Raw genomic sequence first — 27472 nt, 5'->3', positions numbered from 1 at the left:
ATGTGTTTTGGTGCTCCTTCATTTGGTGAGTATATGTTAATGAGTGTTAATTCTTCTTGAAGTATTGTCCCCTTGATCATAATGTAGTGACCATTGGGGTCTCTTTTTACCTTTTTAAGTTTGAAATCTGTTTTATCTGATATAAGTATAGCTGTTCCTGCTTTTTTTTTTTTTTTTTGGTCCATTTGCTTATAGGATTGTTTTCCATCCTTTTACTTTGAGTCCATTTTTATCTTTTGTAGTTAAATGTGTTTCCTGGAAACAGCAAAAGTTTGGGTTTTGTTTCTTAATCCAGCCTGCAACTTGGTGTCTTTTTATTGAAGAGTTTAGTCCATTTACATTTAGAGTTAATATTGATATGTTAGCATCTGTGTTTGCCATTGTGTTTGTCTTTCCTTTGATTTTATTTATTTTTTCTTCTAATAACTTTTTTTGGCCTTGTTTCATTTGTATTCATCCCTCTGTTGTTATTCATCCCTCTGGCATTAGGACTTCTTGTAGTATTTTTTGGAGTGGAGGTTTAGTGGTAATGAAATTCCAGAGTTTCTGTTTGTCTGGAAAGGTCCTTATTCTTTCTTCATAGATGAAGGAAAGCTTTGCAGGATAGAGTATTCTTGGTTGGCATCTGTTTTCTTGGAGCCTGTTGACTATGTCCCTCCACTCTCTCCTTGCCCGTAGTGTTTCTTCGGACAAGTCTGATGTCAGCCTGATTGGTTTTCCTTTGAATGTTATCTGTTTCTTCCCTCTTGTCAGCTTCATTATTTTTTCCTTGTCTTGGATTCTTGGGAGCTTTACTATTATGTGTCTTGCTTTATTTTCCCTCTCATCATGGAAGTTTGGTGTTCTTCTTGCTTCTTGTATGTCTATTTTCATCTCCTTCTTCACATTTGGGAAGTTTCTTCAATTATTTCCTTGAATATTTTCTCTGTTCCTCCGTCTCTCTCCTCTCCGTCTGGGATTCCTATAACTCTTGCATTTTCTTTCCTCATGGAATCAGATAGTTCCCGAAGTCTTTCTTCAGTCTTTTTCATTTGTACTTCTCTTTCCTTTTCTGTTTTGGTTCTTTTTATTTCTGTGTCTTCGAGAGTCCTTATTCGTTCTTCCATTTCATCTATTCTGTTATCACTGCTTTTCCCAGCATTCTTTAGCTCTTCTATTAATCCTTGATCGCCTGCATTTCCTTCACTTCTCTCTTTAGGGACTCAATTTCATTCTTCTGAGAGTTGTTTTTGTTAATGACTTCTGTCAGTTTTATCATCACGGCAATTTAAAATTCTCTTTCTGGAGGCCTCAGAAGTTCTTCCAAGTCACTGTCGTTGCAATCTGTTGGGTGGTTTTCTTTTTGTGGTGTGTCTTTTTCCTGAGAAGTTGCTAGGTTGCATGTAGTTTTTCTTCTCCCTGCTGCCTGTTTTCTAATTTGCCCTATGCGTTGGGACACTGTGTCACTGGTACTGGCCAGAATCTTTTTGATGTGCTCTTTCTGGGATTTTGGAAACTGGCAGTCCAATCGAGTCAAATACTGTTATGTTAGAAGTCCAGTGAGGCAGTTGTACTTTGAGTATGTTAATGGTCATTGTCACAGAATATCTCCTCCTTCTGTGTTTGTTTAATTCCAAAGGTGTGTCTTGAAGTCCCACAGACTTCTCTGGAGGTGGGGTGGCTGGACTCTGGGCTCCAAATCGCTGGATCTCCCTCGGGACTCCAACTCCCTGCCAGGGGGGACCAGGCTTGTGGGGGCCTTCAGCTCACCTCTGGCTGCACGGGGAGCCTTCTTCCAGTTTCAAGCACTCTTTAGTGAAGGAAGGTCCCTGTTCTAAAATGGCAAGTCAGAGACACACTTTCCTGCGCACACGGTCTGCCCTGGCTATGGATGCCTGCTCCCCCTCTGGGCTGGGACTGCTAGCCAGATGGGGCCTGGCTTGGGGGTGCTTCCCAGCTTGCCTCTAGCTGCGCAGGGAGCCTTCTCCCGGTTTCAAGTGGTCTTTATTGAAGGAAGGTCCCTGTTTAAAATGGCAAGTCAGAGACGCACTTTCCTGTGCACATGGTCTTGGAACTCTTTTTAACTTGATTTATCATTGGATTACAAACTATTTGTTTCAGTAGTTTAGATTCACACTGCAATACATGTATATGCCACAATGTACACATTAACAAAATTTCTAGTACTATTCACCACTATCAAATTGACCCTTCTAGCCATTCCTCTAGTCCTGCTTCCCATCTCTTCTAGTATAGAAAGCAACTTGGAGAGTCCCCCAAAAATAAAAAATAGAACTACCATATACCAGTATTTTGATCCAGCAATCCCATGCCTAGGTACTTGTCTAAAAATAGTCTTTCAAAAAGATACATGCACCTATGTTCTTTGCAGCTCTATTCACAATAACCAAGACATAGAAAGAAACTAAATGGCCATCATTTAGTGAATGACTAGATATAGATATACTCAATGGAATACTAGTCAGCTATTTAAAAAGATTAAATCCTTCCCTCTGGGACAGCACAGATGAAAATTGAAATGAGATTGCTATGCAAAATAAGTCAGAAAGATAAAGATAATTACCATATGGTCTTACTCACATATGGACTATAAAGAAACAGCAGAAAAGTTAACAAGACTCATTTGGAGCTCTTAAGCTAAATTTTCACTAAAGCAGGGTCAAAGAAATAGGATAGCGAATGAAGTAGTTGAAGGGAAGAGACTAAAAGGATAAAAAAAAGAGATTGGTGTGAAGCAAAATTTGGTAATAGGGAGGAATACAATATTGTCATTAACATTTGTGCTTTCTAAACTGTAAAATAAGAAAGTGGCGTCATTTTTCAAAAAATTTTTAGAACAAAAAAAATTTTAATAATTAATTCACCACAATATCTACATAATTAAAAGAGAGAAAATAAACATGAAAACAAATGGCTAGAAACAAGGCTAGCTCTTCAGTAAGGAGAGCACAAAACATGGCACCGTCCCACCCCCTTGCCTGGGGAGTGCTAATGACTTCCATGAAGCACACTGACAGCACAAAGACTGCAGTCTCAGTTTTGGAACTGCAGAGAAGAGGGATTATCAGTGGTGTCACAAACACCAGCCATTGGGAATAGTAAGCGATCAAAAAAGATAAACTCATTCTATTGGCAGCAACATAGCATGGAGTTGGAAGCAGTTATGCTAAGCAAAATAAGTCAGAAGTAAAAAGAAATATGGTATCACTTATATGTGGAATATAGGGAAACCAAACAAAGGCTCAGAAAAAAGACAAAACTTGCAAGCTGACCATAGATCTGAGGCATTCAGCAGGCGAGTGAGAGGGGGTCAAAACACGGGTGGAAAAGCACAGGGGACTATGGAGATTGATCATGAGTGCTGTGGTGGTTGGAGAACTGTAGGGACTATACCTGAGGGGAGAAACCAAATACTGGACAAAAATAAACAATGATCAAGGAATAAATAAATTCAATTTTTTTTTAAAAAGGAAAGAAAAACCCATCCATGCTGAAAGAAAAAAAGCATACGACCCAGCTCTTTCACCCCCACCAGTATATTCACAACAATGGCTGGATCCCTTTATGCTCTGCTGCCCTGTGTTGACTCAGCAACTGCAAAAACAAGTCTCACTCTCTACAGCACGAACAAAGGCAAATAAAGTAAAATAAAACCAAAGAAGGGTGTCACCTATGGGAAAAGTAAATATAGTTCAATTTTCTAAGTCACTGCCACAGATATTTTTTCAAAATGCAAAAATTTTAAGCAGCAAAATGTGCGTGCTTGTAATTGTTCTGTTCAGGTTCTCTATTTCTTCCTGATTCAGTCTTGGAAGGTTATAGGAATCTAAATTTTTGTCCCATTTCTTCCAGATTTTCCAATTTGTGGATGCAAAGATGTACATAGTAGTCTCTTACAAGCCCCTGTATTTCTGAGATGTCTGTTATAATTTCTCTTTCATATAATTCTATTTATTCATTTCTCCCTTTTTTTCTTTTTTTCTTTTTTTTTAAATTTAAATTTTATTTTTATATTCCCCATACAATTGCAACCCCTTTCCCCGCACCCCACCCCCCATAGGGTGTCTCTGGTTCATAGTTGTTTGTTGATTTGGATTTTTATTTTCTTATAGTTATTCTTTTTCCTGGTCCCTTATTTAAGTTTTCTAGATTCCTGCTATGAGTGAGACCATCCGGTATTTTTCTTTCTGTCTTATTTCGCTGAGCATGATCCCTTCCAGCACCATCGATGTTGCTGCAAATTGCATGTGTTTATCTTTTTTGAATGCTGAGTAATATTCCATGGTGTATATGTACCACATCTTCTTGATCCAGTCATCTATTTCTGGGCATTTGGGTTGTTTCCAAAGCTTAGCTATTGTAAACAGTGCTGCTATAAACATAGGGGTGCAGGTGCTCTTTGGAATTGATGTTTCTGTGTCCTTTGGGTAAATACCTAGGAGTGGAATTGCTGGATCATATGGAAGCTCTATGTTTAGTAGGTCAAGATATCTGAGCTTTGTCTATTTTGTTCATTTTTTTCCCAAAGAACCAGCTTTTGGTTTCATTAATTTTTTCATCTGCCTTTTTTTATGTCTATTTTCTTTATTTCCATTCTTATTTTTATTATTTTTTCATTTTTAATGGCTCTTGGTCTCATTTGTCCTTTTACTCAGGTCCTTAAGGTAAAAACTTCAGTCCTGTTGCTCAGGCCTGTGTTGCGGGCAGGGTGGGAAAGTGTCTTGCTCTTCCTATAGCCAGGCAGCTGCATAACCACTGACAGGATGAGAAGAGGTCTGATAAACAATGTTAAGAAAACCCATTTAGGGGCAGCTCTTTAGTCCAATCCTTTTGGAGATACTTGTAAAAGTAGGGTTTGACACCAAGCAATCAAATTCTGCCATCATGAAGTGTGTGCTACTAATCAAGACGGTCAAAAATCACAGCCTTTATATCCAATGATGACTGTTTGAGTTTTATTAAGGTAAATGTTGACATTCTGGTTGCTGGATTTAGTCACAAAGGTCATGCTGTTGGAGACACTCCTGGAGTCAGCTTTAAGGTTGTCAAAGTAGCTGACGTCTCTCTTTTGACCTTGTACAAAGGCATGAAGTAGATTGCACTCGTAAGTTTTTATGGTAAAAACAATGTACTAGTAAATTTTCATACTGAAGGAAAAAATCCAGGAGATAGTATCAGTGAACTTAATAAAATAGCAATGAAATTATCCAAGTGAAGCACAGAGGAAAAAAGAAATTGAAAAAAAAAAAAAATTCAGTACATCAGACCTGTGAGCTTATGTCAAGGAACCTAACATACATGTAATCGGATGCTCAAAAGGAAAATAAGGGAAGGGGACAGAAAAAGTAATGGATGAAATTTTTCCAAATTGGATAGAAAATATAAATGGAACTAAAAACACTCTAGACTTAACAAGTTTAATTATGAGTGAAAAATACCAGACACAAAATACATGTTGTATAATTATCTTCACGTGCATTTCAAAAGCAGGTAGATTGGTGATATTAAAATGATAAAGCTTACTTTGGAGAGAGAAGTAGTCATAGGAAAGGTCACAAGGAGAATTCTGGGTGGGTAGATAGTATTATATTCCTTTTTTTAGGTATTGATTAAAAAAGAATATCAACTTTTTTTTTTCCTTTAAATATCTATTTATTCATACAAGCACTGGGTACGGTCAGAAGTGCGGGGAGGGTGAGAGAACTCACCAGAGCCAGAGCGGGGAACAGAAGAGGCAGACTGATGAAATACACTGCTGAGGGGAGCAGCGGGCACAACAGAAGAGGTCTGCATGCCATGTGGGACCCTTGCCCAGCAGCCGGCGGGGGATCAAACCGGTGCCGCTCAACAGCTGCACCACCGGGGAGGCCCAGAATATCAACTTTTAATGTACCAGTAAACTATATCTATAAAATGCATACTTTTAGGTACAATGTCTTTAAAAAAATCTTAAATACCTTAAGCCAGATCATTTTATTCCCTGCACAGATAGAGCCACTAACACCTTGTCTTACAGTAAAAGCTAAAATCTTTATAGTAGCTACGAAACCCTGAATGATCTACCCTCACCCTGTTACCTCTCTGCCATATGTCCTACAAATTTCTCCGCTGCTTACAAGGCTCTAACCCCACTGGCCTCCTTGTTGTTTCTCCAATATAGTATGCTTCTTCTGCCTCTGGTTCCTATGATTGACAATTTTTTTGCCGATAATGTAATTCCCCAGATATCCACGAAGTTTGTTGTCTTACTTCAAACATCGTCACCTTCTCTGTGAGGCTTTCCATACAACTTAAGACTCATAATCGTCCCCATTATTTAACATTCTTTCCCCACTCCCTGCTTTGTTTTTTCTCTATATTATTATCTAACATACCACATAATTATTTGTTATTTTCTTCTCCCTCCACTACAATAGATACTGAGAAGACAGGAGTTTGTTTAGTTGTTTCCTACAATATTCCTGAGAACTGAAATAGTGATTGGCATGTGGCAGGAATTCAGTAAATATTTGTGCGATAAGTGAATGCCATTAAAATTTTTTGAGCTTCCAATTCATTGCATGCATCCCAGTTCTGCATGGAGAGAGATAACTGACATATGGCACTGTGTAAGTTTACAGTGTATAACATGACCTTTGTTACACATATGTAATGTGAAACGATTACATTAAGGTTAGTTAACTCCACCATGACTTTTTTTTTTTTGGGGGGGGGGGTGTTGTGGGAACATTTAAGATCTACTTCCTTTGCAGCTTTCAAGCATATAATAAAGGATTGTTAATTTCGGTCACCATGCCATACATTACATCTACAGAATTTATTCTTCGTTATTCTTCTTATAACTGGAAGTTTGTACCTTTTGACCAATGTCTCCCCATTTTCCTCATTTCCTAATCCTTGTCAATTACCATTCTACTCTGTTTCAGAGTTTGATCTGATAATTCATTTTGCTCTACATAAAATAAAACTCAAAAATCACTAACAACCACTATAACTGCAGATATTTGATTGTCAAAGAATAATTTCTTTTTCTTCAAAATAGATACAGGAGATCCAATGGTAGCTGCCTATTATCACTTAACTCTTCCTCTGCAACCTTCAACAATAAATGGATACTAGTGATGAAAGAAAACCTAAAACTGATTTCTACATCTTCCCTATTCATTGGGGAATACTAGCACTTGGTGTCTGGTAATAAATAAGTACAAAGCCTCCTCTTTTGAATAAATATTATCAGATTATCAAGAGAGAAGTTCCTAAATCCCAAAAGGTTGTGATACAAAGAAATAGACACATATAATACCTTTGATCTGGCATTCCTTCTGACCATAAACATGTGTTTTGAAGTTGGGGGGAAACTACCTTTCAGGGATTACTTCTTGCAATCCAAACTGGATTACAAATTGAATCATCCAATTTCTTGGAAGTCCTTGTATACCTTTTGCTGTATGGAGTAATAATTTATCTACTATCTCTGACCTTCTCAGCATTCACCCAAGGATTGAGTGGAAACTATATTGTATGTGTGCCTCACGTGTTCCAGTTTTTGTAAGAGTAATTTAATAGGAAGTATTTTCTTATTATCTTTCAGAATATTGGAAAGAATTGCTAGAATTTACAGTAGGCAAAAAATTCAACATAATAGGAATTTCTTTCTTGTTTCCCTGTTTCTTGGGAATATTTTTTTACTTAGTTTGTATATCCCTTTACAAAATGAGAAAGAGATATGTATAGAGAGGGTTAGGATTTTAAGAGAAATGTATATTAATTGATAAATTGTTGGAAAAGGATCTATGTTGATGAATTTTGTTGCTTCGTAAAGTAAAAGAAATAGGGCAAATTTCTCTTTCCAGAGATATCTTCTTTCCTAAGCTTGCATGTTGCTTTTCAGTTTCATTAGATTAATGATTTAAATGCTCTTTAGTAACAAAAATTTTCAGCATGTATTTTTGTTGCTATTTTTGTTGTACATGCAGAATTAATTCTAAGTTCTGGCACTGGACAATTACTATTCCAGGAAATATTCCAAAAGAAGGGTAAGTGTCAATAATGATGTGAAACAAATCCTTTGTAAATTATCTTTCTCTTAGTAAAATTAATGAACTGGGATTACTGACACTAAGTAAAATTAATGGGCTGAAAATGTGCTAAAATGTGCTAAAATTAATGTGCTATCAGATGACTGACACTAAAGTCCTTAGTAAATAGGATATATAGGGATACCTAAAGGACAAAAGACAGTCCTTTGGAATATAAAAATATCTTTCCAACAAGATGTTAGGGGATATGATTTCTCAAAAGCCCTATGTGAATGATTCAGTTCTTTCTTTTAAAACATTTAATATGCTGTTTTAAACACTACAGAGTCAAGGGTTAGCAGCCTGATTTACTGCATCCATATTTAAGCACACAAGGTTGATGAAAATCTATAGGAATCCTGCCTTGATCTCCTATACAGAAATATGCCTAGTAATTCCTTGACTCAGAGTAGCGGGTCCCCACTTGAAAATGCTTTCTTGATCTACTAAATATTCTTTATAAAATGCAAAGATATTTCCAGGAATAGAAAACAAATCAAAACTTGGCAAAGCTATATTAAAAGTTAATATAATATATTTAAGTTCTCTAAATTAGAAAACTTAAATAAGAGACCAGGAAAAAGACTAATCAATACAAAGTAAAAATCAAAATCAACAAGCAACTATAAACCAGAGACACTCTATGGGGGGAGGGGGAAGGAGGGAGGGAGAGGAAGGACTAGAGTCAAAATAAGGGGGGGGGTACAATTGTATGGGGAATGTAACCGTAGTGAAAATGCATACATTGTGCAAAGATGAAAAATGATGTAAGAATTATATAAAGTAAAATATTTTTAAAAGTTAATATAATACATAATTTATAATCTCTTGATTATAAATTTCACAAGCACAAAATCTGTCATGTCCACAGTTATTTCCCCAGCACTTAAAATCCCACTCAACACAATGAAGTTTAATGACTTTTTTTTATAGTGAATTACTTTGCCTAGAAGATTAGTTTACATTGAGAACCTGAGGAAACAGGGAAATTGAGTTTTGATTCAGTAACAACTACTTGGAACGGAAGTGGCCAGAGAGAAGTGAAAAGTTCAGATTTGTTTCAGATTTGCCAACATAGGAAAGACCTAGATGAGGCTTAGTGAGATGTAAAAAAGTACCAAGGTATGTCTAAATGAGAGAAACAGGAATATGTGGGAAAGAACTGTTAATAAAGAAATGTGGAAACCCTCACAAAAATATAAAACCTGTCTATCTTTCCATTTATCCTGCAGCTAATTTAATCATGGGTATCCAACTACAGGTACATTAAACTTGACTATGTCACTCTAACCAGCTTCTGTGTCTTAGGTCAGTTGTCATAATGGGTACATCTAATTCACATACGCACCTGAACGTACATAAAAGTATTTAACCAGAGAAATTTAGAGGCAAAAGAGTAAGACTTTTTCACTATGTGGTGCATCCAGTTGCCCATGAAAGAAAGGAAGTATTTTTTATGCTAAACATTGACATGAATACATCGTGAAAGACCATATATCCTAGAAAAACAGAGTATTGCCCTCCCAAGACAGAGTATTTTTATTATCACTTTAAAACACCAAGAGTACACAAGAGGAATTGAAAGCAAAAACGAATATTAATTTATACCCTGTCTTGGGCAGTATATTGAGATTGTCACTTAAAGACCTTGATACAGTATTTTATTATTTCACTTGTGAATCATAATCAGCTATTCATTGTACTGTCAAAAGAACTTCACATGCACAGAAATGTATAAGTAGTGCAGGTCAAAGATAAAAAGAGTTTATCAGAATCACGGTAGTTTGAATGTCAAGCATCTAGTCTAGCATTCTTAGAAAAGTAAAAATCTGTCTGTCTCCATGTTTTCCCTCTCTCCTATTATTGTGACTTATTAAAATAATATGTGTTCAGGAATTAGTTACACAAGTCAGTTTTGTTGCTTAAGCAAGACTGTTTGCTACTTTATAAAATAAATAATAAATAAATCTGGTGTTTTCAGAAAGAGGCAGCATACCACACTAAAGTGCAATAACCACTGTCAACTCTGTACCTTCCAGAGGAATGAATGTGTCTGGCAAAGGAACCACCTCCTCTGTGAGCTATTTCATCCTCGTGGGCTTTCCCTCCAGCCCAGAAAGGCAGCTCCTCTACTTTGGGCTCTTCTCAGTAACCTACACCCTGACCCTGATGGGGAATGCGGCCATTGCCAGTGCTGTGCTGTGGGACCGCCACCTTCACACCCCCATGTACATCTTCTTGGGGAATTTCTCTCTCCTGGAAATATGTTATGTCACCACCACCGAACCTAACATGTTGGCCACCTTCCTGTCCACAACCAAGTCTATCTCCTTCGTGAGCTGTTTTTGTACAGTTCTACTTCTTCTTCTCCTTTGGGGCTGATGAGGGCTTCTACCTCTGCATCATGGCCTTTGACAGGTACCTCGCCATATGCCGCCCTCTGCATTACCCGCGCATCATGACTAAACAGCTGTGCACTGGCCTGGTCATCTTTGGATGGTCGAGTGGGTTCATTCTCTTCCTAAGCCCAGTTGTTTTTATTTCCCAGTTGCCCTATTGTGGTCCAAATATCATCAACCATTTTATGTGTGATCCTGTCCCTTTAATGATGCTTTCCTGTTCTGAAGATAGCATCACTCGACTCCTTTACTCTACTTTCAATGTTATTTTCATGACTGGCACCTTTATCTTTATCCTTAGCTCCTATGCTCTAGTGATTCTGGCTGTGCTGCGGATGCCCTCAGCAGCCAGCAAACACAAGGCTTTCTCCACTTGTGCATCTCATCTGGCAGTTGTCGGACTGTTTTATTGCCCCATTTTGGTGATGTATGTTAGTCCTGGATCAGGACATCCTGTGAAAATGCAAAAATTCCTTACCTTGTTTTATTCTGTGGTAACACCTCTCTGCAACCCTCTAATATATAGCCTGAGGAACAAGGAGATGAAGGTTGCTCTAAGGAAAATCTTCAGGACTGAGAGGTGTTCATAAAATATAAAGTCAAATTCTATCTCTTAAATGCAACATACCTCAATAATACATAATTGATATATTTTCCTAAATTCTTTGTTTTATTGAGAAACAGCTATAAGGACCATTATCTTACACACCACTCACCACAAAATTGACAGAATTTTAATTTTAGTCTTCAAAATTATATTTGCTCCATAAAGGTAGTACAGCAATAATTGGATTCCTTAAGGAACCTAGGTTGAGAATATTACCTTGACTTGAAATGCAAAATTTCTGAGTTCTGAAAAAGAAGTGATTATCATTATTCGCATCACACAAGAAACATATAGTTGAACTGTTGCCTAAAAACTACTTCATATTGGAAGAAAATTTAAACAACTTAGGATTTTGTCTAAATTAACTTCAATGGTAAGTTTAAAGTGCTGATAATTTTAACACTGATTTTCATCTAGGGGGCCAAGGAATATCTGTGCCAATTTTTTGTTCACGTTTCCACTAAGTCTCTTCCCCCATTGTTTGCCAGCATTCTAGAGGGCTGAGCAGGGTGGAAAATGTCCATGCCATTTCACACATGTTTTGTGAGTTTATAAGAAACAGGGATAAGAAGTAGAAATGCAACTCAAATAATGCTAACAAACTATGCAAAGTATGGATACTGGAAGGGCAAAGAATATTTTCTTCAAAATGTATATAGGAAATCCAGAGTGGAGCTTCCTTTGTAGCTATAATGATAGTCTATTATTAATTATCTCATAGATGCAAAATTGTTAATAAGATACTGCTGGAGAAAATCAAATCTAAAAATATATAAAAGGGCCTCCCCTGGTGGCGCAGCAGTTGAGCACTGGACTACAAAGCTGCCTGCAGCCTCTGCAGCACCAGTTAGATCCCTGGCCACCAGGGAGGTTCCCACATGGCAAGACAGCGCTCTCCTGCCGCGCCCACTGCTCCCCTCAGCAGTGTATTTCGTCAGGCTGCCTGTTCTGTTCCCCACTCTGGCTCTAGTGAATTCTGTCACCCTCCCGCGCTTCTGACTGTACCCAGTGCTTGTATAAATAAATAAATAAATCTTTAAAATAAATAAACAAGCAAACAAACAAACAAACAAATAAATAAATAAAATATATAAAAAGGGAAATATATTATGGTCAAGTGGATTTTTCCCAAAAGTCAAAGTTGGTTCAAAAATCAACTGATGTGGGCCTCCCCGGTGGCACAGCGATTGAGCGCTGGGTTGCGAAGCTGCTGGCGGCCTCTGCGGCGCCGGTTCGATCCCCGGCTGCTCCCCAGCCACTGGAGGAGGGTCCCACATGGTGCGCAGACCTCTCCTGCCGCCCGCTGCTCCCCTCAGCAGTGTACTTTGGTCCTTCTGCCTGCTCTCCTCCCCGCTCTGGTTCTGGTGAATTCTCTCACCCTTCCGCTCTTCTGACTGTACCCAGTGCATGTATAAACAAAACAAACAAACAAACCAGCAAACAAATAAATAAAGCATGCCTCTATTAAAAAAAATAAATAAATAAAAATAAATAAAAAAGCAACTGATGTAACTCACCATATGAAAAACTGGAGAAGAAAAATCTTCTATCTTCACAACTGATGCAAAAAAAAAATCATTTGACAAAATACACCCATTTTCTTGAAGAAAACTATTAGAAAACCAGATATCATAAATTGTAAAGAGTTAGAAAGCTATTGAACTTGAAACTTCAATTAATAAATTAAGGGAAATGTGAATACATACTGATTTGAATAAAATGAAAACATTTAGATCCATGTCAAAATCTTTAAATAAAAACTTCCTTATCCAAAAGGACAATTTGTAACATAAATCCAACATCTTTGCCCATTAATTGCATATCTAAGATTTTTTTCTAAAAAAAAATCAAAATGTAAGATGAAGTATTATAGCATACTTCCTATTAGAGTTTGATGGGGAACTATTTATACTTGAAAGGAAATCTAATTAAAATATTTACAGTACTTCTATAAATGAAATACTAGTCATTAAAAATATGTGATCAACATGCTCAGTGAAATAAGCCAGAAAGAATAAGAAAAATACCAGATGCTCTTACTCATAGCAAGAATTTAGAAAACCTAAATAAGGGACCAGGAAAAGACTAATTATAATAAAGTAAAAATCAAAATCAACAAGCAACTATAAACCAGAGACATACTCTGGCGGGGATTTGGGGTAGGGGGGCGTGGGCAGAGAAAGGAGTAGGATCAAAACAAGCATGATAGGAATTGTATGGGAACTATAACAAAGTTGAAAATGCATACATTGTGCAAAAATGAAAAATGATGTAAAAAATATATAAAATGTAAAAATTTAAAAAATGTGATTGATTAAAACATTTTTACAAACAAAAAATAGGTGCCTGAATATTTAATAAGATGGAAAAAATCCATATATTGTAATATTCAAAAATCAGGATACAAAGCTACAATATTATATGATCTCATTTTTGTAATTATATGTTTAGTCATAGAAAAAGTTATACATAACTGTAGTTTTTTAATCTGGAAATTCTAGTAATGATTATATATTAATGATGGAATTACTGGTAAATGTTACTTTTATAGCATTCTATGTTATATATTTTTATAATGATCAGTTTACAAATATGTAAATATATCAGAAATTCATAACATGTTATTTATATCTATTTTATATAACAATTATATAGGGTCACTTAAAATAAATAAATGTTGGGCCTCCCCTGGTGGCGCAGCAGTTGAGCGATGGGCTGCGAGGCCGCCTGCAGCCTCTGCAGTGCCAGTTCGTTCCCCCGGCCACCGGGTGAGGGTCCCACAAAAAAAATAAATAAATAAATAAATAAATAAATAAATGGTGTGGTTTTTTTTGTTGTTGTTTTTTTTTTTTTAACCTAAATATGAGTCTTATATCTCCTTCACATTAAAATCTATAAAGTATTAAAAACATTTCAATCTTAACTGGATTGAAAACTAAATTTGGTCAAGATGAACAATTTACACATAAATATAAAAACTACTGTTTAAAGTTTTTTTTGTTTTTTTTTTTTTTTTATTGTGCAGTGATCTGCCTTACAAGGGACTGGGTAATCATGTGTCCCCTGCTGAGTCACAAGCAAAGGATAATAGGACAGTCTAGCCTTTTGCAACTTTCTTGCTGCTCCAACACCATTCTGGGCTACATTCTTGTTGGATAGGAGAGCAGAAAATACAGCAATTGGAATCATTTCCCCAATATTATTTAATAGCACAGATACCTCAAAAGAATGATCACATTGTGTTTGGTGTGGGGCCACAATTTGATCGATCATTTGAAACAACAAAATCATCATTTTTAGCTTACTTTGAGTGTGTGCTTGAGAACTCCTTTTATTTTTTTTTTTGTTTTAATATTTTTTTTATTTATTTTTTTTTATAAATTTTATTGTTATATTCCCCATACAATTGCAGCCCCCCATTCTGACCCCAATCCCTCCCCTCCCGCCCCCGCCCCCCTAAAAGTGTCTCTGGTTCATAGTTTTTTGTTGATTTTGATTTTCACTTTCTTATAGTTATTCATTTTCCTGGTCCCTTATTTAAGTTTTCTAGATTCCTGCTATGAGTGAGACCATCCGGTATTTTTCTTTTTCTTTTTGGCTTATTTCGCTGAGCATGATCCCTTCCAGCGCCATCCATGTTGCAGCAAATTGCATGTGTTTATCTTTTTTGAATGCTGAGTAATATTCCATGGTATATATGTACCACATCTTCTTGATCCAGTCATCTATTTTTGGGCATTTGGGTTGTTTCCAAAGCTTAGCTATTGTAAACAGTGCTGCTATAAACATAGGGGTGCAGGTGTTCTTTGGAATTGATGTTTCTGTGTCCTTTGGGTAAATACCTAGGAGTGGAATTGCTGGGTCATATGGAAGCTCTATGTTTAGTAGGTCCAGAAATCTCCACACAGCTTTCCACAGTGGTTGGACCAGTTTGCACTCCCACCAACAGTGCAGAAGAGTTCCTTTTTCTCCACACCCTCGCCAACATTTGTTGTTGCTAGTTTTTTTAATATGTGCCATTCTCACTGGTGTAAGATGGTATCTCATGGTAGTTTTGATTTGCATTTCCCTGATGACAAGTGATGTTGAACATTTTTTCATATGCCTGTTGGCCATTTGCATTTCCTCTTCAGAGAAGTTTCTTTTAAGCTCTTCTGCCCATTTTTTGACTGGATTATTTTCTTTGTTGTTGTTGAGACTCATCAGCTCTTTGCAGATTTTTGTGATCAGTCCTTTATCATTAGTGTTGGGTGCAAAAATGTTCTCCCAGTTGGTGGGGTTTCTCTTTGTTTTTGTTATTGTCTCTTTTGCTGTGCAAAAGCTCTTTAATTTGATATAGTCCCAGCTGTTTATCTTTGCCTTCACTATCACTGCTTTGGGTGATGTGTCTGTAAAGATGTCTTTGATGTGCAAATCACGTAGTGTTTCGCCTATATTTCCTTCTATATATTTTATGGTTTCAGGTCTTATGTCTAGTTCTTTAATCCATTTTGAGTTGATTTTTGTGTATGGTGTGAGGTGGTGGTCAAGCTTCATTCTTTTGCATGTAGCGACCCAGTTTTCCCAGCACCAATAAATGGTGTGGTTTTGATTTGCATTTCCCTAATAAGTGATGATGAACATTTTTTTATATGCCTGTTGTCCATCTGTAAGTCTTCTTTGGAGAAGTATCTGTTCAGATCTTCTGCCCATTTTTTTGAGTGGGTTGCTTGGTTTTTTATTGTTGAATTGCATGATTTCTTTATATATTTTTTATATTAATCTCTTGTCTTCTCTCAATCAGTAGGTTGACTCTCATTCTTGTGGTGGTTTCTTCTGCTATATAGAAGCTTTTTAGTTTGATATAGTCCCATTTATTTTTATTTTATTTCCTTACTGTTAAAGTCAAGGCTGAGATCAAGAAGCATGTCACCTTGTTTTCTTCTAAGTATTTTATAACTTCAGGTCATACATTCCAGTCTATAGTCTATTTTTAATTAATTTTTGTGTATGGTGTAAGATGTGGACTGGTTTTATTCCATTGCATGTGACTGTCCAATTTCCCAACACTATTTACTGATAAAGACCTCAAAAGAAATAAAACTGAAAATAAATTTTGAATTTAAAAATGTATCTACTGGGCCTCCCCAGTGGTGCAGCGGTTGAGCGCTGGGTTGCGAAGCTGCCCGCAGCCTCTGCAGCACCGGTTCGATCCCGGCTGCTCCCCGGTCACCTGAGGAGGGTCCCACATGGCACACAGACCTCTCCTGCCGCCCGCTGCTCCCCTCAGCAGTGTACTTCAGTCCTTCTGCCTGCTCTGCTCCCCGCTTTGGCTCTGGTAAATTCTCTCACCCTCCCGCGCTTCTGACTGTACCCAGTGCATGTATGTATGTATGTATGTATGTATGTATGTATGTATAAATAAACAAACAAACAAACAAACAAATAAATAAATAAACAAACAAACAAACAAACAAACTTCTTAAAAAAAAAAGTATCTACTAACACATGGTATCCATCCTTTAAGATAATACTTTGTGGTCTGGACAGCTCTCAATATAACATGATCTAGCCGCCTTGATCTGACCTGTATACTTGTATTAATAAAGATAATATGTAAGATGCTGTTAGCTTTCTTGGGGTACAATACTGTTGATACAGACTGGGTTGCAGTTAAATAAAATCTCCTCTTTTTTTTTCAAATAACTGTAAAGCCAGATTTATTCCATCTTATATTTTGCAAATTTTTAAAATCTAAGCTGAGAATATGATGTATTTCCCTTTAGTGCTCAAAAATAATAAGTTTCTTAATTTGAGACAATCTATTGACAATGCTTTTGTAGCATTGTTCTACCAGCAGCTCTTTTTTTTGGGGGGGTGGGCCATGTCATTCATAAATTTTCTAAATATACCTTCCATTTTGTCATCTTGATGTGATTAAATTGTTTTTCTTCTAAAGTAGAAAAATATTTTTTGAACTTTTTGTCCACGCCAAAACCCTGTTTATTTCAGCATTTGCAGTATCTCAGCCATCACAAAAATCTACCAAGGACAATACAAGTCTCTAAGCCAGACTAAGGATCAGCCACCAGGCTCAAACATCAGGTGTGCTTGGCAGGCCCTGCCCAGGCATCAGGTTAGGAAGCAGTGGTGCAGGTGACAGTGCCAGGAGTGGGGCTGAGGCTTCACTTCTGTGGTCACAAGGTCATCAATGGCCTTGGCCTGCTGCAGTCGCTGCTCCCTCTCTCTGAGCAGCTTCTCATAGTCCACCACCGCCTGCTCTAGCTCCACTGTGGCTCTTTGTAGATCTTTGTCATTAGTCCCTTATCATTAGTATTGTGTGCAAAAATTTTCTCCCAATCAGTGGGGTGTCTCTTTGTTTTGGTTAATGTCTCTTTTGTTGTACAGAAGCTCTTTAATTTGATGTAGTCCCAGCTGTTTATCTTTCCCTTCACTATCTTTGCTTTGGATGATGTGGGAATTGACAGGATTCTAATGGATAGGAGAAGAATCTAGGTATTTCCCAGGATACTACTGGATGACATTGAAAATCTAAGTGAAAAATACAGGACCAAAGTTTCTAGAGGAAAGTGGTCATTTTAATAAAAATTATACATAAAATTTCTCTTATCAGTTATGTTGTCTCGAATTCAATAAATAGTTAAGGGCTGGAATTAGAAATAAGAAAGGATAAATCAGAGGCATGCAACACTTAGTATAAAATTTTTAACATGTGAAGGCAAAAACTACAAAAGATGAGTTGTCTACATGTATTTCTTCAAGTTGAGAGGGACTGAGATTCCTTGGTAAATTAGTGCAAAGGAGGGGGTAAAATTGTCAGAAACATTAATTTCAACTTTGATCATTATTCTTTTTTTTAAAGATTTATTTATTTATGCATATAAGAGCTGGGGTACAGGCCAGAGATGGGGGTGGTGAGAGGATTCACCAGAGACAGAGTGGGGGACAGAACAGGCAGACTGACTGAAATACACTGCTGAGGGGAGCAGCGGGTGAGACAGGAGAGGTCTGCTGCGCCCTGTGGTTTCTCCCTGGCCGGCTGGAGATCAAACTCTTGCTTCAGAGGCTGTGGATTGCTTCATAGTGCAGTGCTTAACCCCTTGGGCCACCAGGGAGGCTGAGCATTATTCTTTTTTTTTTAAATAAATTTTATTTTTATATTCCCCATACAATTGCAACCCCCTTATTTTGACCCCAATCCCTCCCTTCCCCACGCCTCACCTCCCATAGAGTGTCTCTGGTTCATAGTTTTTTGTTGATTTTGATTTTCACTTTCTTATAGTTATTCATTTTCCTGGTCCCTTATCTAGATTCCAGCTATGAGTGAGACCATCCGGTATTTTTCTTTTTCTTTCTGGCTTATTTCGCTGAGCATGATCACTTCTAGCGCCATCCATGTTGCTGCAAATTACTGATCACAAAAATCTGCAAAGAGCTGATGAGACTCAACAACAACAAAGAAAATAATCCAGTCAAAAAATGGGCAGAAGTGCTAAAAAGAAACTTCTCTGAAGAGGAAATGCAAATGGCCAACAGGCATATGAAAAAATGTTCAACATCACTTGTAATCAGGAAAATGCAAATCAAAACTACCATGAGCATTATTCTTAATATCTTTTACTAACAATCTTTTGTGCTTATGATCATTTGGATGTTCATGAATGGCAGGCCCATTTCATAACAAGTTTCCTAACCTACATATGAATAGCAATGCCTTCACTCAACACCTACCCATATGCACTTGGTAATCCAGAAAGAAAAATGAGATACTGAAGAGTTATTTATACCATTTCTGAATTGCATATTTATTTTTTAAATACTTTATATACTGTATTTTATCACACAGAAAGCATAATACATTTCTTCATTATAGTTTTATATCGCTTCATTTATAGACAGTTTTTGAAAAATTTTCTTCATGATTTCTGCACTTCATATTTGCTTTTTATTTATTTTTAAATCTAGCTCACATGATAAAAATATTTTTCATTTTTTTCATTATTTATAAACCAGAGTCTCCTCATTTTAGTTTCAAAATATTCAATCCATTTGTTTTGGTTACTGTCTCTTTTGCTGTACAGAAGATCTTTAATTTGATGTAGTCCCAGCTGTTTATCTTTGCCTTCACTATCACTGCTTTGGGTGATGTGTCTTTTTTTTTTAAGGTTTATTTATTTTTGTACAAGAGCTGGGAGTACAGGTCAGAGGTGTGGGAGGGTGAGAGGATTCACCAGAGACAGAAAGGGGAGCAGAACAAGCAGATGACCAAAATACACTGCTGAAGGGAACAGCGGGCGTGACAGGAGAGGTCTGCTGTACCATGTGGGAATCTTCCTGGCTGGCCAGGAATCGAACCGACTTTGCAAAGGCTACAGACAGCTTCACAATACTGCACTGAACCCCCTGCGCCACCGGGGATGCCCAGGGTTGATGTGTCTTTAAAGATGTTACTGAGGTGTATGTAATGTGTTTTGCCTGTATTTCCTTCTATATATTTTATGGTTTCAAGTCTTATATCTAGTTCTTTAATCCATTTTGGGTTGGTTTTTGTGCATGGTATGAGGTAGTAGTCAAGCTTCATTCTTTTGCATATAGCAACCCAGCAAATTTTCTTTGCTCCATTGCATAGCCTTTGTTCCTTTGTCAAAGATTAGTTGACCATAAATCTATGGGTTTATTTCTGGATTTTCTATTCAGTTCCATTGGTCCGTGTGTCTGTTCTTGTTCCAATACCATGCAGTTTTGATGATTTGGCTTTGTAGTATAGTTTGAAGTCTGGGCGTGTGATGCCTCCATTCCCTTCTCTTTTTTTTTTTCAGGAGAGCTTTCGCTACTCGGGGTTTTTGGTGACTTCGTATGAATTTCATCAATATTTGTTCTGTTTCTTTGAAGAATGACATTGAAATTTTTATTGGAATAGCATTGAATCTGTAAATTGCTTTTGGTAGGATGGCCATTTTGATAATGTTAATTCTTCCAACCCATGAGTAGGGGCTGTCTTTCCATTTCTTTGTGTCTTCTTCTATTTCTTTTAACAGTGTCCTATAGTTTTCTTTGTATAGGTCCTTTACCTCTTTTGTTAGGTTTATTCCAAAGTATTTGATTTTTTTTGTTTCAATAATAAATGGGATTGTTTTCTTGATTTCTTCTTAAGATTTATTGTTTGTGTATAGGAAGGCTACTGATTTTTTTGTGTTGATCTTGTATCTTGCCACTTTACTGAACTGGTTGATTAGTTTGATTAGTTTTTCTGTGGAGCTTTTGGGGTTCTCTGTGTATATTATCATATCATCTGTGGATAGTGATAGTTTAACTTCTTCCTTCCCTATTTGGATTCCTTGTATGTCTTTCTCTTGTCTTACTGCTCTGGCTAGGACTTCCAGTGTTATATTGAAAAGCATTGGTGAGAGTGGACATCCTTGTCTTGTTCCAGATCTTAATGGAAATGCTTCAGCTTTTTGCCGAGAATGATACTGGCTATGAGCTTGTCATATATGGCCTTAATGATGTTGAGGTTGTTCCTTGTATCCTGAGAATTTCAAGGGCCTTTATCATAAATGGGTATTGTACTTTGTCAAAAGCTTTCTCAGCATCGAGACACCCCACCAAGTGGAAGAAAATTTTTGCACACAACACTAATGATAAAGGATTGATCACAAAAATATACATAGAGCTGATGAGACTCAGCAAAAACAAAGTGAATAATCCAGTCAAAAAATGGGCAGAAGAGCTAACAAAAGAAACTTCTCCAAAGAGGAAATGCAAATGGCCAACAGTCATATGGGAAAAATGTTCAACATCACTTAGAATCAGGGAAATGTAAATCAAAACTAACAATGAGATATCATCTTACACCAATGAGAATGGCACATATTAAAAAAAACTAGCAACAACAAATGTTAGCAAGGATGTGGGGGAAAAGGAACTCTCTGTTGGGAGTGCACACTGGTCCAACCACTATGGAAAGCTGTGTGGAGATTCCTCAAGCTATTAAAGATGGAGCTTCCATATGATCTATTCCTATTCTACTCCTAGGTATTTACCCAAAGGACACAGAATCATTAATTCCAAAGGGCCCCTGCACCCCTATGTTTATAGCAGCACTATTTACAATAGCTAAGCTATGGAAACAACCCAAATGCCCAAAAATGGATGACTGGATCAAGAAGACGTGGTACATATACACAATGGAATATTACTGAGCAATCAAAAAAGATAAACTCATGCAATTTTGCAGCAACATGGATGGAGCTGGAAGGGATCATGCTCAGTGAAATAAGCCAGAAAGAAAAAGAAAAATACCAGATAGTCTCACTCATAGCAGGAATTTAGAAAACCTAAATAAGGGACCAGGAAAAAGACTAATAATTATAATAAAGTAAAAATCAAAATCAACAAGCAACAATAAACCAGAGACACACTACAGGGGTGTGAGGAGGGAGTAGGATCAAAACAGGTGGGGGTTGGGGTGGGAATTGTGGGGACTATAACCAAGATGAAAATGTATACATTGTGCAAAAATGAAAAATGATATAAAAATATATAAAATTAAAAAATAATTTAAAAAATAGACTAACATATTGAGGATATTTAAAAAAAAATTCAAACATGATGTCTCTGACCTTTTAATCCCAGTGAAATGATCACATTATTTATGTGTTGTATCTTGGGTATAATCTTCAAATATATATTGGTGGGTTTTTTTGAATGCTTACAAAAATCAATTTTCAAAAAAATATTCAATCCATGTATGATCTTTTAAAACTTCTTTTAAATTTTCTTTGCCATATAAAAATAGTGACAATTATTTAGGAACTAATTGGTATTAAATATTGTTGTCATACATGGAGTGGCATAGGAATTTACATTCTCTGGTCTCAAACATTTGATTAACTGAGTTGTCACTCTATATTTTATCTCAAGTTTCAGCCTTCCCATCCTAACTAAATGTAAAAAATCTTAGCAGTAATTAAATCAGAGTATGCATGGGCAAATCCAGATGTTAGAAGCCTCAAATTCTCAGTTATCTAGGCCACTGTCTTCATTTTATATATGCTTCCAGGCATATAGACACTGAGAAACTCAGAGGGCATGAATATTGGGTGCATATGTAGATTAGAAGAGATGTGTCTTTGAGAATTAACCAAAGAAAAGAGTATCCAACATTTTGTTTTAATGGAATATACACCTAGTATGTGTAAATTCAGCCCTCACCAGTCTTCAGTAATGAACAAGAAAGACACAACATTCCAAGATTGAGTTTGGTGTCCTCCATTCAGGATTCATAGAGCAAAGGTCCCTCAGAAAACAGACCAGATTAAAATAGAGTCCTTAAAGAGGGATTTCACAGTGAATATTGAAATCACGAGCTAAACTGAAATGTTTAATTAAATTATTAATTTCCAAGAATAATCAAGATGAATGGGAATTTCCTGGACTGTGCATGAAAGAATTCTTCCTTGAACTTAAAACCTTAGTGAACAGTTTCCTCATTGCCACCTTCATCTCCTTGTTTCTAAATGTATAGATAATTGGATTCATAAAAGGAGTGATAAGGGCATCAAAGATGGCTAAAAATTTATCTATGGGTAAGGTAGGGAATGGCCACACATAGACAATAATGCAGGGACCAAAGAAAAAAAACACCACTGTAATGTGAGCTGAGAGAGTGGACAGAGCCTTGGATGAACCACCTGTAGAGTGCTTGCGAACCGTGACCAGAATGAAGATGTAAGACACCATCAGGATGAAGAAGGTACCCATGGAGATGAAACCACTGTTGGCAGTGACCAGAAACTCCAGTCTGTATGTGTCTGTACATGCAAGTTTGATGAACCGAGGAAAGTCACAATAAAAGCTATCCATTTTGTTGGGACCACAAAAGGGTAAGTTTACAACAAAAGCCAGTTGGGCCACAGAGTGGATGAGTCCAATGGCCCAAGCAGCAGCCAGAAGATAAACACACATTCTTAGGCTCATGATGGTCAGATAGTGGAGGGGCTTACAGATAGCAATGTATCGGTCATAGGCCATGACTATCAGTAGCACCATCTCTGTCCCCCCAACAGTGTGAATAAAGAACATCTGAGTAATGCATCCTTTCAAGGAGATGGCTTTGTGTTTTCTGAAAAGGTCATAAATCATTTTAGGGGTTGCAATGTTGGAAACACCTGTGTCAATAAAGGAGAGATTTGCCAGGAAAAAGTACATGGGAGAATGTAAGTGCTGGTCTGAGATGACTGTGAGCACAATGAGAAGGTTTCCTAACATACTTGCGATATAAAATATTGTGAAAAACAGAAAAAGAAGAATCTGAAACTCCCAAACACTAGTGAGTCCCAGTAACAAAAATTCAGACACCACTGAGTAATTTCCTCCATCCATCAGCTTTGTGGGCAAGCTAACCCTGAAGTTACCTGAAAAGCATGAAAGGGAGATAAATATAATTTTTAAGTTAAAGGGAATTCCTGGCTATAGAATTACACAAAAGTCAAAAACCAAAGATCAGTGTGCCATTTTGCAGTTATGTAGAAGAATTTACATAGTACAAGATACACAAACAATCAGGACCATATTTAGATACTAGAAATTTTTTAATCATGAGCTTCAAATTCAGATTTTTAAGATTCTCAACCCAAAATGAATTTTATCTTAAATATTGTTTGTCACAACATAGGTTGATCTTAAAGACAAGTGAAATTTCCTCCAAAAGAAAAAGAACTAAATTTAAAAATGAAAACCCAACTCTTTCCAAATAGCCAAACTTGGAGTATTGTATAGTTTATTCAAACAGGTTTGTTCACTTTTTTTCTTATTTCAGTGTTGTAGAGAAACAGATGTAAAATACTCACTAAAAATGAAAAATCAGAAACCCGACTGCTAGGTTTAAACTTGACTCAGCCACTTACCCTATCACTTACTCTGACCTTGATTAAGATACTTAATCTTACTGTGTCTAAATTTACTATTCTGTTGAATTGGAATAATATAGTTCCAGCCTCCAAAATTCCTGTGAGGAAAGGATTTGGTACATAGTGAGAACTCAAGAGTTGTTTGCTATAATGAAATTATTATAAACATCCTTAGTGCCACTAAACGTCCTGGTAATCCTCCTAATTCTCAAACTCCTTTTGTTAATTCCCAGTTTTCTATTTTTATATGCATAACAACATTATTTAAGGGTTTGCCTTGTTCTCTGCTCCTAATATACTTCCAGTGTAATCTGATTATACCCTCAACCAAAACTTGACCATTGTGTGAAAGACAATAGATGAAAAAGGGTCTAGCATTGAAATGTTGTTGAAGTTGAGTGGGTATCTCATCCATCCCTTATTACTTCCTAAACAGTACAGTCATATTTCCCACAGCATACGAAACACTATCTCCTGCATGTTTATATGTTAATCTTAGATACCTAAAATTTCACGTGATTATAACAAAACAAATAATCATCTCTCTACTCCCCTGGGGAGTTTTTCCTCCACATCTACTATATTGTTGCAAGTGTCTCATCCACCCTGCTTTCTCTCAAACCTTCCATTTCATTCACTAACTATTTTGGGATGGTGGTGGCAAATTTCCAATGTAGGGGATGTCCTACAATTCAACTCAATTCTGGTGCTGTCGACTCAGAAGTAGCTTCAGATTCCAGTTACAGATGGGAGGTTCCAAGGACCCTTTCCTTGGTTTCAATTAATTTGCTCAAGCAGCTATTAGAACATAGAAAAATGTTTTGCTTCCTAGTTTGTCAGTTAATATAAAAGAATATAACTCAGGAAGTGCCAGCTGGTAAGGGATGTGCTTCCATATCCTTTCCTAGGGCACCACTCTCCCAGCACCACCAGAGATTCACCAGCTGGAAGCTCTCTGAACCTTGTCCTTTTGGATTTTTATGGAGACTTCATTACTTAGACAGCATTGATTAAATCATTGGTCTTTGGCAATTATTCAACCTCCAGGCCATGCAGTTGGGATAGAGTGGAATGAAAGCACCAGTCCTCCCATCACTTAACGGGTTCTCCTAGCAATCAGTTCCCAAGCTTAGGTGCAAAGGTAACCTCATTGACATAATAACCTCAAGACACCTTAGTTGCTCGGAGCCTTAGGAAATTCCAAGGGCTTTGTGCCCTTTAGGAGTTCTGTGCCAAAAACAGAAAAAAAAATAAATATATAAATATATATATATATTTCTTATTATAAATCACATCACCACACTAGCAATAGCTAAACTCCTACAACACAGAACTGATATCCCCCTATCTAATCTGACATGTTCATCAGATTATTCTTCCTAAGTAGCACTTTGGTTATATAACTAACATCACCAAAATGGGGTAAGTGGTTTCATTGCCTCTGAAAGTACAAATCGTAATGTAGAATGTGCTGCTATAATTTGACTACACAGCATCTTCCTGGATGCTCCTCCTTTATTCTCCTATTTTCATGAAATAATTACCCCTCTTTCTATTTGATCTACTTCCCATTGATGATCTCCTCCTTAATTCCTTGCAATCCAAGCTATTCCCTCTATTTTCTTGGAGTCAGATCTCAGGAAGATCACCAAATACCTAAGAGTAGATAAATCTTCATCCTTATGATCTGTTTGCTTCATTTCACACTATTCACCTTTTCCTACTATCTGAGAAATAGTATAGATGGTGGAATATGCAAAGACTTTGTTATTTCTCCCTATTGGTAATGCCTATTCTATAGGCTCAACCTAAAGAAGATAATTCTTCAAATTGGAGTTCTAACTAGAGTCACTACCAGAAGAAAGAACATAAATCACCTCAGTTTAGAGGCCAAAGGATGGATCATGCCTAAATACACAGTGCACAACTTAACTTTAAATATATGCAAAAATGTAAATTCTGAAATGTGCTTTGGCAACATTGATGACAACACTATATATACACTGTTCATATATAGCTGTGAACCAATGCTACCTTAATAAAAAAATATATTAAAGTAGAACCTGTCTTGGGCATCCTTTCAAGGATTTCATACATGGTTTTCTTCCCTCCTCTCCAAACTCTCAGACATTAGGGTGATTATTTAGAACTATTTACTTCTGCTGAATCCTCAGTGGAGACTGAAACTATTGCTATCCCTCAGATACTGGTCTTCATACATATGAAAATGCCCAAAAAGCCATTAATTAAATGTACTGGTTAATGATGCAACCATAGAAATATTTTTTTAAAAACCTATTATATCTCTCCCTAATCTATGGTATCTAGAATAAATACACACTTTTTGCTATTAATGGCATCTCCTTTCTCAACTCATTTTAACATATTAGTAGTACCCTGATTCTCTTTACTATCTATACATCATTTCCATTCCCTTAATTGCTAATGAATCTTGATTATAAAACTTTTGTAAGAGTCTATCAATTATAAAAACAATACAATTATTTCCTGAATCTTATAGGTCATACATCTATTGATTTTTATCTCAGATTAGTTTTACAAACACTGATATTATATATATGGTAATGTTATATTAACACTTTATATATTGGAGCTATACTATATCCTCTGGAAATAAAGATACTGTATGTTAGAATCATTAGTCATCACAATTAGCCATATGAATTATAAACTCATCTAAATTGAAAATGTTCCTATTCTCTCACAATTTGCAAATAAGACTATTTCTTCAAGTTCTGTCCTACAATAAATGCTATTAATTTCTGTTCACCATTTCCTACAAGGTATAAATACCAAAATGTATAACATTATTTTGCTTTAAGTTTATGTCCTAAAAGTTTAGACTCTGAAAACCTTTTATGTCTTTTATTGCATCATAACCACAGATGAAGTTAGAAAAGAGAATATTATACATATTTCACAGATTATAAAAGTGAAAGAAATTAAATGAGTCACCTAAATTTTCACAAATAAATGGCAAAATGATGCCCAATTCTTATAATTGTTGTAAAGATGCAAGTGAATAAAAGAAGTGCCTGAAGATGTCAAAATTTTAATGATTGATATCCTTCTCTGAAGAGGATATGGGTGATCTCTTTTCTCTCTCCTTTTGCTTTTACAAATTTTCTACTTTGCACGTTTTTCTCTTTAAATAAAAATAATAATTTATAAGACAAGATGACTCCCAAGCCTAGGCTTTCTTCACTCTATTCTGTAAGTCACTAGAGCTTCTAAGGGCATGAGGAAGTAGCTTTTGTAACATGCTAGATAGAATTTCATAGATGGCAAAGTGGTTCTTTACTGTCTATCCCCTCATCTCCATCTGGCTACCATCTCTTGTCAGAGTGCCTTCTACTCCTGCTCACCTTCCTACTATCTTCTGGCTATCTGCAGACCTGCACTATATCATTCTTACACAAATCTAGTTTCCTCTAAGTTCCCAGCCTCTAAAACTAA

At 36.5% G+C, this 27472-nt stretch overlaps 1 protein-coding gene and 1 pseudogene across 2 annotated transcripts; one reads left to right on the top strand and one right to left on the bottom strand.

Annotated features, from left to right (window-relative positions):
• The first annotated feature begins 3354 nt into the window (after window positions 1-3354).
• On the top strand, window positions 3355-11074 carry LOC311175284 (olfactory receptor 11G2-like; annotated as a pseudogene). The gene is made up of 2 exons: window positions 3355-3380; window positions 10085-11074. The product of its transcript is annotated as an olfactory receptor 11G2-like (transcript).
• An 11079-nt stretch (window positions 11075-22153) lies between these two features.
• Window positions 22154-23474, bottom strand: LOC311175572 (olfactory receptor 4F3/4F16/4F29-like). The gene has a single exon (XM_084240499.1). The coding sequence runs from the start codon at window positions 23466-23468 to the stop codon at window positions 22497-22499; it is 972 nt and encodes a 323-aa protein (XP_084096625.1). The 5' UTR covers window positions 23469-23474; the 3' UTR covers window positions 22154-22496.
• Between the last annotated feature and the right edge of the window lie 3998 nt (window positions 23475-27472).

Source organism: Talpa europaea (assembly GCF_964194135.1).
Source record: "Talpa europaea genome assembly, chromosome: 8".
Classification (NCBI taxonomy): Eukaryota; Metazoa; Chordata; class Mammalia; order Eulipotyphla; family Talpidae; genus Talpa; species Talpa europaea.
The sequence above is the reverse complement of the archived record's forward strand: the minus strand, read 5'-3'. Positions and strand labels throughout refer to the sequence as shown.

Excerpts from the sequence above, each read along its gene's own strand:
- LOC311175572 (XM_084240499.1), bottom strand. The coding sequence starts at position 23,468 with ATGGATGGAGGAAATTACTCAGTGGTGTCTGAATTTTTGTTACTGGGA.